Genomic DNA, 14,647 nt, shown 5'->3' with positions numbered 1-14,647 from the left:
AAGATTAAAATGATATTGCTGATAAATATTCAGACTAGATGAGCTGTTTCTTAAGAGCACTTTTCAAACTGACTTTAAAACTCAGCACAGTCTGTTATAGCTGACATTATGAATCTGCAACTGTGATGTTCCTCATGCTAGATATAACTACACATGAGCGAAAAACATCTACTGGTGAAGCCTATCTGTAAATCTGCATAACATCTATAATGAAGAATAGCCTAATTTCCATGTTCAACATATTGTGCTTCATTCAGTGTGCATTGTAACAAAAAGTCACAAGGGTGGCGAGGTTGTAAATTCACACGTGTGTTCTAAAATGAGTAGCATACCTTGTAGTATAGAATTCAATTTTTGCTATAGTAATTCATTTGTAGCTCAGGACCCTATTATACAGTTTAATGTAATATGTCCTGAAGGGGTCCTGCACTCCTGTTTCCACTTCTCTGGCACACCTGGGTGAACTCACCTACTTAGTACCTAATACTTTATTAAATTACTTATTTGTTAAATAATTGGTGTTCAACCACTTATTTAAGGCTGAGATAAAAGTTGTATGAAAACAGTAAAGACTACAGAGACATACTAAACACTGCAGGGAAACAGTAAAGACTACAGAGACATACTAAACACTGCAGGGAAACAGTAAAGACTACAGAGACATACTAAACACTGCAGGGAAACAGTAAAGACTATGGAGACATTAAATACAGCAGGGAAACAGTAAACACTAAAGATAAAAACAGTGTTGGGATGATTGTAGAGAGGCCATAAAACACTACAGTAGGCAGGAGCTTCATGTTTGAGAGCAGAAGTATATTTCCACTACTGCAGGTTATGTGTTTGCTGTATATGTGCCATTCAGTTGCACCAACTGAAAAGGCCTTTACAATTTATTACTCAACATCTTACACAATACATTTGCTCACCACTTCGGTTAAGGTGCTCTAGAGTCCGCAGTTTGCGGATGCCACAGAGACGATATCTGATCTTTAGTTTTTTAACTACGCCGCCTTCTAAGCTGATCCCAAAGTATTACTTTAAACTGAGAGCTAGTTTTAGTGTTCTGGCACTATAAAATATTTTAAAAAGCGATATAATTATATAATCTGTAATTAACAAATAGAACCCCAGAGAAAATAATTCCACGTCACATGTACAAATTGGAAGATGTTATACTTATGCCTCGTGCCTCATAGCAGATTCTTCCCTTATCATCTGAGAGAAGGTCAAAAGTCTCCAGGTCTCTTCCTCTCTCTCTCTTCCCACGCCCTCTTTTTTCTCTTTCACTCTTTCTTTTGCTATCTCTCTATTTCTCTCCTCCATCTATTTCTGCCATTACCCTGTTCATGTTTGGTCATGCCAGCCTGCTAACCTGGCACAGAACTGGCAGGTGTGCAGTTTTACACTGAGTACAGTTTTAAATGAAGTGGTCTCTCACATTTAATCTGCCATGTCTTTATGTACATATTTGCTTAGATTTATGTGTTACGGTCATGCTAAACATCACAACAAAGGGGTCACAATATGGCTCTCATCATTTCTGGTGACTCGTCGTTGACATCATGAAGAATGGTAAGAAAGATGTCAGATTTCTTATAAATGTGGGAAGAGTGAAATGTCACGGGATTCAGGTGAAGTCCTGAGAAAAGATACAGGTTTTAACCTGTCACTACCCCACCCTAATCCTCAATGGATGTAGTTTCTTCATATACGAGTTGGCTTGCATAAACTCTCTAATGAGATCGCATTGGGTGGTTCTTTCCATAAAAGTCAGTCTGGCTCATGTACACTCTTGTACACTCCTGGCCCAAACCCAACATTACATGTAATGGTTCCAACTACAAATCATTAGTCAGGAAATATACATTAACTAAGAAAACAACACACTCCTTAGACCTGTGCAACCATTTAATCACCACTACTCACCACTACTCATTTACTCATCACTGCTCACCACTACTCATTTAATCACCACTACTCACCACTACTCATTTACTCATCACTGCTCACCACTACTCATTTACTCACCACTACTCACCACTACTCATTTAATCACCACTACTCACCACTACTCATTTACTCATCACTGCTCACCACTACTCATTTACTCACCACTACTCATTTACTCACCACTACTCATTTACTCATCACTGCTCACCACTACTCATTTAATCACCACTACTCACCACTACTCATTTACTCATCACTGCTCACCACTACTCATTTACTCACCACTACTCATTTACTCACTACTCATTTACTCATCACTGCTCACCACTACTCATTTAATCACCACTACTCACCACTACTCATTTACTCATCACTGCTCACCACTACTCATTTACTCACCACTACTCATTTACTCACCACTACTCATTTAATCACCACTGCTCACCACTACTCATTTACTCATCACTGCTCAACACTGCAGTATAAACGTGAGCTTATGGTTCATTGTCTTAGGGACATCAGTTATTCAAAAGATTTTGTGATTCAGATACTACAACCTAGTCTGCAAGTTTAACTAAATCAATTGTTTTTATGTCTTATTTAAAACCAATTACTGTATATTATCATATAATCTCTCAAATGTAATAATGTACACCATCACAATATTCTGTTCTGTTGCAGGATTCCAGTGTCAGTGACTTTCCTTCCTGTGACTTGTGGACCAATTTTCAGTGAATGTCTTAGTAGGTTATTTTATCCCACTTCTAACAGAACCGGTGAATAAACTACATCATGTATGATCAGTCACTGTCTGGATCGCCGCTGAAATGCACGCGGTGCTTCTACCTACGTTTCAGACCTGACCGAGCCGCTTTGCTCTGCCCAGCATCCACTTCACCGCGGAAGGCCACGAACAGTTGGCCAAGGACTTGGTAAAAGGTAAACACGGTAAATATGTTTCAGGATCTGTGTCTCGGTTTATGTTTGTTTGGGGGTATTTTTGTTTTTTGTTTTTTTTACTGCCATGTCTCTTTAAATATGGTTATACTGGTGCATGAAAGCTGACCACAGATGAAGACTCTCTTACATGGTCTTGGTCTTACTTACACATCCAGATACCTTTTAACTTAAGGAATCAGTGGAAGGCAGACGTGCCGGTCTTTGCTGAAGTCACGGGGAAAGGCCTAGTTTCTTTCACCACTGCACATCTCTGATCCCACAGATCCAGTGTCTCTATTTACTCTAACCTAGCAATCCTGCTAACCTGAACCTGAAACTGACCAGCCAAATCTGCACCCACGCTTCAGCATTGGTAAATTCCTTGAAAATGAAAGGCTAAGAAATCAAACACATGCTTATGCATAAAGTGTAATCAAATTGTAGACAATTAATTGTCTTATAATGGACACTCTCGTGGTGTGTAGGGTGGTATAAATGAATGAGCAATAATTTCTCGGATCCACTAAGGTACAGCAACGGAAACTTTGTGGATGTTATTGTCTTCGATACTAACCTCGTTTCCCAGTGTCAACCATTCACATTTTTCTTCTGCGTGGTATTCCTAGGAGCGTGCGTACGTACATAAACTAGACCAGAGGTTTCCTCCTCTGCAAGCCTCATGTCATTTGGACTCTTTTGTCCCTTGGGGGACTCCTTACCATCTGCAACAGTGTACAGGACCCGTGTCTCTCTGTCGCTGTCCAGCGGCTGTACTTTGCTTCCAGTGATCTTATCGTGTTGGGGGAACATCTTATCGCCGAGTTTAACACGGTTTCAAAAGCGAATGTTTGTTTACATATATAACATTAGTCATGGTAAACTAAACACAAGTCTAAAAACCGTATTTATCCGTAAATGAACTACTGTCAATGAACACACAATGGGTATAATTATATGGATATTTAGTTAACAACTAGGTAAATTTGGTAAAAATACCAACAATTATTTATTTGGAATTTTGAATGTCATTATAAAAAAATATATTTTTTTAAAGGTCGTACAGTTGTGAAATCAAAGTACTAGCAAATTCAAATTGACATTGTGATGCATTTTGTTTTCAGTTTTCTGTTTCTCCTGCGAAATTTAAATTTTGTTCTTAATACGCGCCATGCCTACCGAAGAAACAAATGTTCGATTAACAGGAATATGACGCATTTATTCCTCATGAATTTTGACTTCACTCGACTAATTGCGGATTAACGCCACGAGGGGGCACTCTGGTATAAACTCAGTGCGTTTGCTACCCACACACGTTAAACATCAGATGCACCCGTATACATGGGCTGGCTCGTCTAACTGTAGCTCTAGCGCTATTTCGGAGATGCTATCGACAAAAAGACTTAAATTCTAGATAAAATTCTATATATTCTTATTACAAAAATAAAGGGAAGAAATACTGCCACACGGTTATTTAATCCTTTTCGTACAAATATGCCCCCTAGCGGTCGAGCTCTGCTGGAAAAGACTTTATGCGAAAGGGCTTTTAGAAATGATTTAAATCCGTTTTTGTTTGCACATAAACCTTTAAATTATCGTTGAATTATCTGCCATGTGTTATATTATTAAAAAAAAAAAAAAGTATTGTAAACGTCAACGTGTGATGCGAATCCAGACGCTACCGTACAAACCCACGTGTTGCGTTTTGCAAAATTCGAGCGTGTGCAGACTGTCACCACGAGCCAGTGGACCCAGCACGCAGAGCCGGTGTGTCTGTCCAGTCCCCGACCTGCAGGCTGGGCGCATGGGGACCGGTTCCGACCCACGGTGGCGAAAGGCCACGTCAGACTGCCCTCCTCAAACACACATTGCTCCACACGCACCCTCTGCGCTACCACCGTCCGTCCTGGCGGGGTCAGTAGAGAGCCCGCGCGAATGGATCAATGACTCGTGGCTATTCGTAGTATTTCCTTTTAGGTGAACTGCAGCTCAGCCAAACCCCCACCCCCCCCCCCCCCCAAAGTTGATCGGAAACGAAGCCAAAGTTGTTGGGTTTTTTGGGTTGCAAACTGCCGGTCTGCTGCTGTATCCCTGATGGACTGCTCCGGCACGAGAACATTCTGACGTTTGGCGAAACGCGCGAGGAAACTCCAGCTTGTTTGGCGAGCTGCTGTCAGCTCGCGCACGCCGGACCGTTGGGCACCGACCGTCTAACTGACTTTTTTTTATTTTTTTTTATTTTTTAAACTCGCCGTTGACTGCCGTCGCCCGACAATACTGGCAGATAATAAGGCGTTTGAGTGTGTTTGGCGTCATGTCCACCGAAGTGACGGCAGGTTGGCTGGGGGAGGGCAGCGTCGAGCGGGCGAACCACGAGGAGCGAGTTCAGCTCCACAAACGCGGGGCCACGGACGGACTCCCCCCGGACGGCACCGGCGCTGCGTGCAGCGAGGCAGACCCGGGCGAAAACGCCAAGAAGCAGATCATTGATGCTCCGCCGCCGAGAGTAAACCCTTGGACGAGGAACACATGCCCTTCCAGCGGTTCGACAAACGCCCCAGACACGGGTACGTGTGTCACACTCTCTCCGGGGCTGAAGCACCGTTATTCTTTTGCATACAACACGGTAGCAAATCGATTATTCCCCCCCCCCCGTGTTGGCTGACAACCACTCGAATACTCGAATAGCTTTCAGCTAGCCGACGTGCTATTATTATTAGCGACGGCCTGTAAACTTCGCTAGGTTAGCTTAGCCAGCCACCGAAACGGCCGGTATGTGAAGTTAACGGCGTAAGTTTGTGGCGGTGTGTTGGTTTATGTATTTGTTTACGGTGCGTTTCTGCGTTCACAGACGTGCTCTTTGAGCGCGTCGCCCGTGTTATTTTAATTGAAACTTTATGACCATATCTGTTGTGAAGCCTTTTTTTTTTTTTTTTGTTATTCATACATGGTCAGAAAAAGACCAATCAGCGGGGTGGGGGCGTGGCCTGCGCCGGGCGGAGAGGGGGGCGTGGTCTGCGCGGCTAGCGCTGACTCCACGTCTAGCTCGATCGACTTGCACGCCCCGCGTCGAGCGTTAGCTAATATAAACCAGCTTGTGCATTTTACAGCTTTGGCATTTTTTAACGACATGGTATAGTGGAGTTGAGAAGTGTTGCTGTAAATTAAAGTTGATGGTTCGTTAATGGGGAAAAAGTGGATGGTTTGCAAACGCAGCTGTATGCTTGCTTCCACCTAGCGATAGGACAGCTAATCTTAAGGGAGATGTGAAAATAATCTGTCACTAATACTCGCTCCATGCGTTATTAGTTTAAAATCAGTGACGGTTCTAAAAATAAGCAAATATTTGCCCATGATTTAGATATCTCAGCTAGTTAAACGTGTTTGTAAAAACAGAACTAATCCCTTTTGACACAACGTGCTTCAGATATTACCAAATAAGGTCCTTCCTCGAACGCACGGTATATATCCAGCTATGAACTAAAATGTCTGTTGATTGCATGCATCCTTGATCTCCGTGGACGTGGTGCCCGATCGTTAGATGTGTTGGGGAGAAACTTGCTGATGCAGCTCTCTCCCCCAGGGCTGCACGCTCACATTGCAGCCCAGCACGTGGAGTGCTGACAGCTGCAGCCCAGGCCGTCTAAACGCAGGCTGAGTGCACTCCGCTTAAAAACCTTTACGGTGCAATCCCACTCTGTGGCGGGCCGTGGGACCTTGGCTGAATCACCGCACTTTAAAAAATAGTGCATCTCGATAGTATAGAGTTCTCGATATTTATGCCGTGGGTTGTTGGCGTTTTGCGTCTGAAACAAGTTGTGCTGGCCTACCAAACTTGTAGTACATACATACCGTGTCCTACAGGTTCGTCGTCCATTTTAAATCAGATAAAATGTAAGAAATCTGCTTGACTGTTGAATATCAGCTTTTACATGGATTGATGATTAAATCCACCTTATTGTTAAATGTGTATGTTTATATGTGCCTCATGCTGAAATATTTTTGGTATTTTTGCCAGTTTCCTGAATAATGTCTGGACCATTTTTCTTAGCAGGAAATGGAAACTTATTTCAAATAATTAAACCACAGTTTTTCTCCCCTTGAGGTTGAAGCCAAACGACACATCCACAGGTCCCAAAGTATAGAACATGAGTGTTTTGACTGTGTATAATGTCAGGGCTCACTGTCCTTAATTCAGCTGTTGTACTCAAATTGTCTTAATGGCAGTTGTTACTCTCACAGATGGATTCTAATCCCAGTCCTGAAGGTCCTACAGGTTTCCCAGTCTCCATTTATCTAGTAGTCAGGTGTGATAAAGTGGCCAATCAGTTATATGAATCATTTAATCAACTACAAGGGATTATGAAATCTAGTCCTGGATTTGAGGTGCAGGTTTAAATGTCACTCCGATCACATTCCACCAATCTTAAATTGTAATCCTTAGACACTGATGCGTACAAGCGCAGTCTGCTCTCTTAACCTTTTCTGAGCAGAAAAGGGAAAGCTTTCAGTGGGTAGTCACAGCATAGCAGCATAGTGAACTTTTTTTTTTTGATATTTTAAAATTTATGTATTATTTTTTAAAATCTCAGTCACGCATGGCTTTCTGTTTCCATGGCAATGCAGTGGCAGACACATGGAACGCAGTACTAGTGCCTGCTGGTCTGCTGGTGCCCCATCACCACGAAGGACTACTGTGATTAGAGTCCCCCGGATCAAGTGTTCCAGCACACGTGCAGCACGAGCTAAATCTGTAATGGCCGCAGCTCTGCCCCCTTATACCACAGCACTGTGGGAAAACCAGTCGGAGGGGGGCTGTTTGCAGCATAACAGGTCCAGAGGGAACACAGTTGGGGGGGCTCCCCAAAAGCAGTAGAAGGGGACAGGAAGACATCACCTCCTGTATTTAAAGTGAACTCAGCAGATTCAATTTCGTGCGAAATGTGAGTCTGCTCAATAACATGTCAAGCGGATCTGAGTGGATATATAAATTTATTTGTAGCAAGGACACTGAATGGCGTCCCAGTGAAACGCTGTGTAGTGTTCAGGCGGACGTGTAGCAGTCAAGTTGTGTAATGTGGCGCAGCGGCCCACAGATCGGCACCAGCAGGCATTTTCCCAGACGCAGCCGCTCTGTGCCAGTGGCAAATCCAGGCTGTGTTCGTGGAATGCAGGCTTTGCGCGAGTCCTGTGATCCACATGCTGTGCGCACGTAGCGTTTCTTGGAAACTGCAGTTTGAAGATCGGGGGAATCTGTGCAGATCCGCGTTTAGCTTGGCCCGCGTGCACACGCCCAGAAACGGCTCCCGTGACCTCAAGGATTGGCGGCAGCCAATAAGAATCTATGCACATGTTGGCATGATGATGCAGTTGCAAGGAAATTCAAGGCTTTTTTCTCTAACAAATCTTCTTAGATTTAGTTTTGTTTATTAAAGTTTGTAAACCCTCTCGTTGTCTACTAGAGCAAAGTTTATGCTTTTCAAAAAAGTTATAATGCATAACATAATAAACAAAATCTTGGAGAAGCAAGTTTCTTCATTTGACAATGTCAGAAGAAATCTAATTATTTTATATATAAATATATATAATTAAAGCAGTCTTTATTTTTCAAAGTCTTTGTGTGTTTGTTTCTTAACTAGCTGTAAAACATGACTGAAAAGGGTTCCACGTTGGTGTTGTTCAGAGAGCCGCAGGTGGTCATGTAGCAAATGATATGATCAATTTAGGCTGCTTCGATGGGATTGAGTGAGCTTTAGCACTTTCATTTGTAATGATCTGAACTGAAGTTGTGCACGGAGCGTGGGGTTGTCGCTGATCACCACCTCTGACAGACCTTGATCGCTGTACCTCATGAGCTAAGTCAGGCGTTCTCAAGCCAGGAATATGCGAACAGCGGCTGGAGTTCCCACAGTGCACAGACAGATGTCCCGCACGGAATGTTTTGCACCTGTTAGCACCTGTGTTGTGCAGTTTGCTTAAAGTAAACCTGGCCCTTGGATTGTGTGTGAGTGTGTATGACAACAGCTGTTGTGTCAGTGTCAGTTCTGAATGGCCAAAGCCATGTAAATCCCCTCTGATACACAAACGGTGCTGATGGGTTTCAGCACAGGATAAAACACACACAGATTAAAGGAACTCACACGTTAACACCACACCAGGGACCATGTAGCACTCAGCCAGGGCCTGCCTGGCCTGACACACGAGAACCACATTCAGACAAGCTCACAAGCACAACATTCAGACAAACACAGCAGAACCGCATTCATTCATGTAACTTATAGCCACAGATAATTCACACTCGCAGCCCTCGTCACACTGCCCCATTTGAGAGTTTCGAACTCTGTTCTTCTGCCCTGTAGTTAACCTGCCCCATCCAAACCAAGCATCTAAATCATGATCCGGTCTGCTCTCTGTCCCTGGTTCAGCTGTGCGAAAACAATGTTTATTAGTAACAATCCCAGATGTTGGCCTTTTTTCAGAGTTGCTGTGTACTGTAAACCTGACCGTTCTCAGATGTTTCGTTGAGGGCTTTCTGAATGTTTTGATGAATAAATTAACAAATAAATGATATCGAATAAATCCCGTGGCTGTTCCATAACTCTAGGACTAAGCGAATTGCAAGGCATACTGCACTCAGAAATATTCTGGGTTTTTTTGGTTCATTTTTGGCGGACTTTGTTTGTTTTTAACACGTGAACTGTTTTATTGTGAAAGGAGAGGGAGTACCTTCGCAGTACCTGGCGCTCTCGCGTTAGAGGGAACACGGCGTTCGCCAGTGGGCCCAGTCGCATTGTTTTCTAAGAAGGAGTAATGGCAGCTGGGCTGACTTCAGGCCATGCGTCACACATGGCAGCCGCTCTAACTGTGCAGCAGCCAGCTCCAGATGACGCTGGCCGTGCGTTGGGGGCGCGGTTGGCATTCGATTAGGAGCTTTTGTTGTTGCTAGTGTGTAGTTTTCTCTGGCGGGCATTGACTAGAAGGAGTTGTGTGTGTGTGTGTGTGTGTGTGTGTGTGTGTGTGTGTGTGTGTGTGTGTGTCCCACCTCTGGGTTGTTTGACATGGCATGTCCCTCTAACTTGGGTGTAGTTGTCCTCCGTTTGGTGGTGTTTAGTCAGGGAAGATAGCAGTAGGCCCAGTATCAGTGGGCCTTGCATAGGATAACTGAGTCCCACCCCACACTGTCAGCTAGCACCCAGGGCCTTATCATCCCAGCCATCCTGGCCACGGTGATAAATGACCCCTGACACTCCCAGAGATGGGTGGCCCTCATGCCGCTTGGTTCATTCCCTTATTTTCCTCCCCCATCTTTGACATATGAGAACTGGTTTAGTTGGTAGGCTTTCTGTCTCTCTCTCTGCCTGTTTGTGTGGGTTTTCCTAGAGGGAAACCTCTTTTAGATGCTCACTTTAAAACTAAGATTGCCCCACAGGAGTGTCTCCTGGCTGGTTCTTCTCAATTCACTGCACATTTGCAGGCTTGCAGGAGCACATCTGTCTTTCTGAAACCCAGCTGAGCTGTAGAGCCTCGGTGGCTGAGAAACACCAACGAGGCTTTAGTGTTGAAATCCTGTTACATTCCTTTCAGATTTGCAGTGCTAAATTTAATTATAGAAGTGACAACAACAAAAAAAAACAATCCCAAGCCCCCTAGCTGGTTAAATCGCTGGGTACAGTATCAAGAGAAAGGGAGGGGTTAACAGATCTAGGCCTGTCGCTTTTGTTAGGTGTGTAAACAGCGCCTCTGCACACCGCCCTGGGCCCCCTTCCATTGTAGGGGTTAGCAGGGAGGGGCTGCATGTCCAGCCCATGTCTCTGCGCCTTGCCACGGTGAGCCGGCGTGCAGCTGACGGTTAATGTTCCACCAGCGTGGAGACTGACCTTGCACAGTCGCCCGAGCCCCTCCCACTGCCGCGTGCCGCACGGACGAGGGAGAGGGCGGGTCCCGCACACACGTTCCGCGAAGCTAGCGCGCTACGTGGTGCCCCAGTTGGCGTTTGTGGAAGACCCTGCGCTTCCGTGGTGCAGGATTCTCGTCTGACTTGTTGGGCCACCATGTGCCCAGACCTGTAGCGTCATCGTCTGTAGTTGATGATGCTTGGGGGCCGTTCGGTGGGAAGTTATGCGTCTGCAAATTCTGGTATGTAAAGAACACCAAGAGGCCGTTCGCCTCTTCGGCTGCGTGTCAACAAGTGTCTTAGGTGTTGAGGTTTTTTAGAGGGTGATTCAAGTCACAAATCCTGGCTCGGTCCATAATCTGTGCTCTCAAATAACCCCATTCCAAGAAGTGTGTTTCTCAGTCAAATTTCCCTCTGTTCCTGTTATCACTCCACTCGTCTAGGGGAGCTCCTTGTGTGGGTGAGGGTCAAGGTACAGGTGGTGAATGCTGATTGGCTGACTCACTCCCCTGTTTTCACTCTGGTCCTTTTGGCTCGGAAACCTGTTTTTCCTTTTAATTTGTCAATCAAAACCCCAAAACGCAACCATTCGGCATTTATATGCAAACCTGCAGTGCTAATGGAAGGAAACCCGTTTGGTTATTGAAGTTGGTTTTTAAAGGTGGTTCAAATGAGAGTAAGAATAAACCCAGTGATTCCTGATGACCACATTTGCACAAATGAGGACTTTTGTGTAACGTGTAAGAGAGTACAGATTTGAATAATAAGAATCTTGCGTGTGAAGGAGCACAGAATGGGTTCCTCCTTCCTTTTAATGGTGTTTATTAGATCGTAACAGTGACACTGTTCATTCTCCAGAGGCCTCTGTCCTGAATGACAAAGCCTTGAGTTGGTTTGAGACATCTTAACAAAGCTAAAAGATTACCAGCCTGCTCTGTAATTTCATTCACGTGAATGAGGTGCGTGCATGCGTGGAGCTGTGCAGATGGAGATTTTTGGGGGGGAAATGTGACAAATAAGACTGCACACACAGGAGCACACACAGGCACAGATACAGCACAAACATCCCCTCCCATAGGGTTGCATTTCATGTCCCTTTTGTATGTATTCTTTTTTTTTTTCGTTTTTGTGCCTCTCTACGTCACCCAGTTTCCAGCACTGCCACTGTACTTTAGGCTTGAACAAAACCACAAGGCCCTTCAGCAGTGAACAGCACTTCATCTGTTTAGTTTTACTCCTAAGAAACATCTACATTTGTTTCTTAAACTTTTTATTCCCCTGTATGTCCTTGATGAAGTCATTTTTCTCTTCCCAAATCTCATCTGATCTGGTTGTTTCTGTTGCATCTGCACTGTATGCCATGTCTCCCCCACCCTCTCTCTCTATCTCTCTCCCTCCCTCCTCCATCTCTCTCTCTCTCTCTCTCTCTCTCTCTCTCTCTCTCTCCCTCTCTCACACTTTTGCCCACATCTTTCTCGCCTCTCAATTCAAAATGGCTTTATTAGTGTGACTAACAAACTAACAATTACACCAAAACCACCACCACCAATAATAATAATACTAATAACAAAAGTTTTAATGTGATCTTACAAGCCATTGTTAAGTCATTAGCAATTAAATCTACTTAACAAGTAAATGTATTTTTCTCTCTCTCTGTCTCTCTCTCTAATTGACTTTTCCAGTCAGAAAGCAAACAGCTAATGTTCTGCTCTCCTGTGTGCTTTTGTGTACAGACCCTCAGAACCCTGCCAAACTGGTGCGTGCCAGCAAGCCTCGCTCCAGGAAGTCCAGCAAGGTGGGTGAGAAGTGGTCGCTGATGTCACAGACCCATGGCAATGGAATGGAAACCATGGCGATGATCTCTTGGTTGCAAGCATGCCTGGACTAGGCCATGCCTCAGTGGTGATCTCGTCCACTACTCGAGCGGGACCTACCAGTACCAGACTCGCCTTAATTGTTATTTGCGTCCATTTGAGCAGGGACGGTTGTCCAGAGATTTCTGTTGTCGGGGAGTAGCATTCCTCGGAGATGAACTAAAACATTATCCAGGGTTACATCTTTAGGATAGTTAAGCTACCCTGCTGTTTCCATGTCACCCGTATTGCCAGTGGTGTGGCATGCTCTGGTGCCCATGTGTGACTGGTTGTGGTGTGCCGTTTGTTGTGTGTGTGATTCGTCGTGTTGGGGGTTGAGGAGAGAGATATCTCTATCCCACAATACCTGTGCAGGGGTCAGTGTTGGCCAATCGGAAAGCGTTTGAGTCCACGGTGTTCTGTGTGTTAGCCAGTCAGAAGGCATTTGGGTCCAGTGTGGGTGGATTCTCCCCACCATGTTTAATTAAAAAAAAAAAAAAAACTAAATGATACTGTAAATATAAGCATATGTTTGAATTCTAGCAATGTTAACGTTGACAACTGTCAGGGAAATGATCTGCTAATACAAGGCGAACAGTTTGGGAGGACAGTTTGAAACCCCAGAATAATGTGAATGACTTCATAACTAATTCAGAGTGTAATTCAGTATATGTGACCCAGTTATGCCCTGATGTGATGTGAATTCTTCCTGGAGAACATAGGAACATCACGAACACAGTAGCCTTTTTGGCTCATGCTGACACTGGCACGCGCATGCGCGTGCACACACACACACACACACACACACACACACACACACACACACACACACACACACACTCTTACACACGGCGCTAAAGGCATATGCTAAAATATGTCACTAGTTTACACATGGGAAACCTCAGAATTCTGGGAATTAGACTGGTGTGGCAGTTCTCCAGGCATCCTTTACCTGAGATAAAGGGCATCACCTGCACTGCTAACGAACACGGCACGGTCTCCATGGAGACGCATGCAGTGACACAGCACCATTGCCAGTCATGCAGAAAGAGACAAAGCAGAAGGACCTGCAAGTTAGTGAAGCTAGAAACTGGAGATGAACTCAAGAGCACTGTGATGGGAGGCCAGGAGGGTCAATTTTCATTAAAATACGAGAATATCATCAAAAGATAATAATAGTATTTTCTTCACATCCTATAACTGTCATTGTTTCTGCTATTGTGTCATTTTCAAGAGGCTATAGGGAAAATGACATTCTGAACTGTGATTAATATTTAAAGGGACAGTTCTTCATTAAACACTTTTTAAAGAGAGAACTTTTACACAATTTTTTTTTTTTTTTTTTTTTTTAAACACCATGAATTGGTTGGTGTGTCAACCAGTTCCTGGTGTTTTGTGTTCTGATATAGACCATACTGCAGTCAGTGCACTCTATATATTGGACGGTGTAACAGTAACAATGGCTTAGTTACTAAACCCTATAAAACAGTTAGCCCCTGCCAATGATGTTTGTGGAATTAAAAATGCATTGCACACTTTTAAAAATGAATGATTGCATATATGTGTTTTTAAAATGTAATTAATTCATTGATATGTTAAAAAAACATTTTCCCACTTGCAGTCAAGTGACTTCAGTGACATTACAAACTGGCCCACCCCTGGAGAAATAGCCAATAAGGAGGTGAGAGAAACCTAATTCAGATTGTTGGGGGGGGGGGGGGGGGTTCTGACTGATCAGAGGAAATGTTTTGTTTTTGCCTGTAGGTCCTGTCTTATTTTCCTTGTGTTTTGCATCCATTTCACTTTCACATACAATTTTAGGATTTATGCTGAACACATCAGTCACTAATCTATGAAAGACCCAGAGTCCCGTTGCTCTGCGAGACCCAGAGTCCCGTCATTCTCTCGCTCTGATGAGGCGATACTGCACACTGATCCTGAAGAACTAGACATGCCAGACACAGTTAAGATCTTTACATTTCTTCTTTAAACAGGATATACCAGACAGTAA

The 14,647-nt window shown here is 44.1% G+C and overlaps 1 protein-coding gene across 2 annotated transcripts in view; it reads left to right on the top strand.

The window, feature by feature from the left end:
- Positions 1–4,910: 4,910 nt before the first annotated feature.
- The window catches only part of larp1b (La ribonucleoprotein 1B), a 45,789-nt gene continuing 36,052 nt past the window's right edge, over positions 4,911–14,647 (top strand). For both annotated transcript variants that reach the window (XM_035533028.2, XM_035533027.2), the window contains exons 1-3: positions 4,911–5,456; positions 12,517–12,578; positions 14,258–14,317. In XM_035533028.2, the coding sequence (XP_035388921.2) occupies positions 5,204–5,456; positions 12,517–12,578; positions 14,258–14,317 (375 nt within the window). In that variant the 5' untranslated portion in view covers positions 4,911–5,203. The remainder of the gene's footprint in view (positions 5,457–12,516; positions 12,579–14,257; positions 14,318–14,647) is intronic.

This window comes from Electrophorus electricus, chromosome 10 (assembly GCF_041902795.1).
Source record: "Electrophorus electricus isolate QZ-2024a chromosome 10, ASM4190279v1, whole genome shotgun sequence".
NCBI lineage: Eukaryota > Metazoa > Chordata > Actinopteri > Gymnotiformes > Gymnotidae > Electrophorus > Electrophorus electricus.
This window is presented reverse-complemented; position numbering and strand designations above follow the sequence as displayed.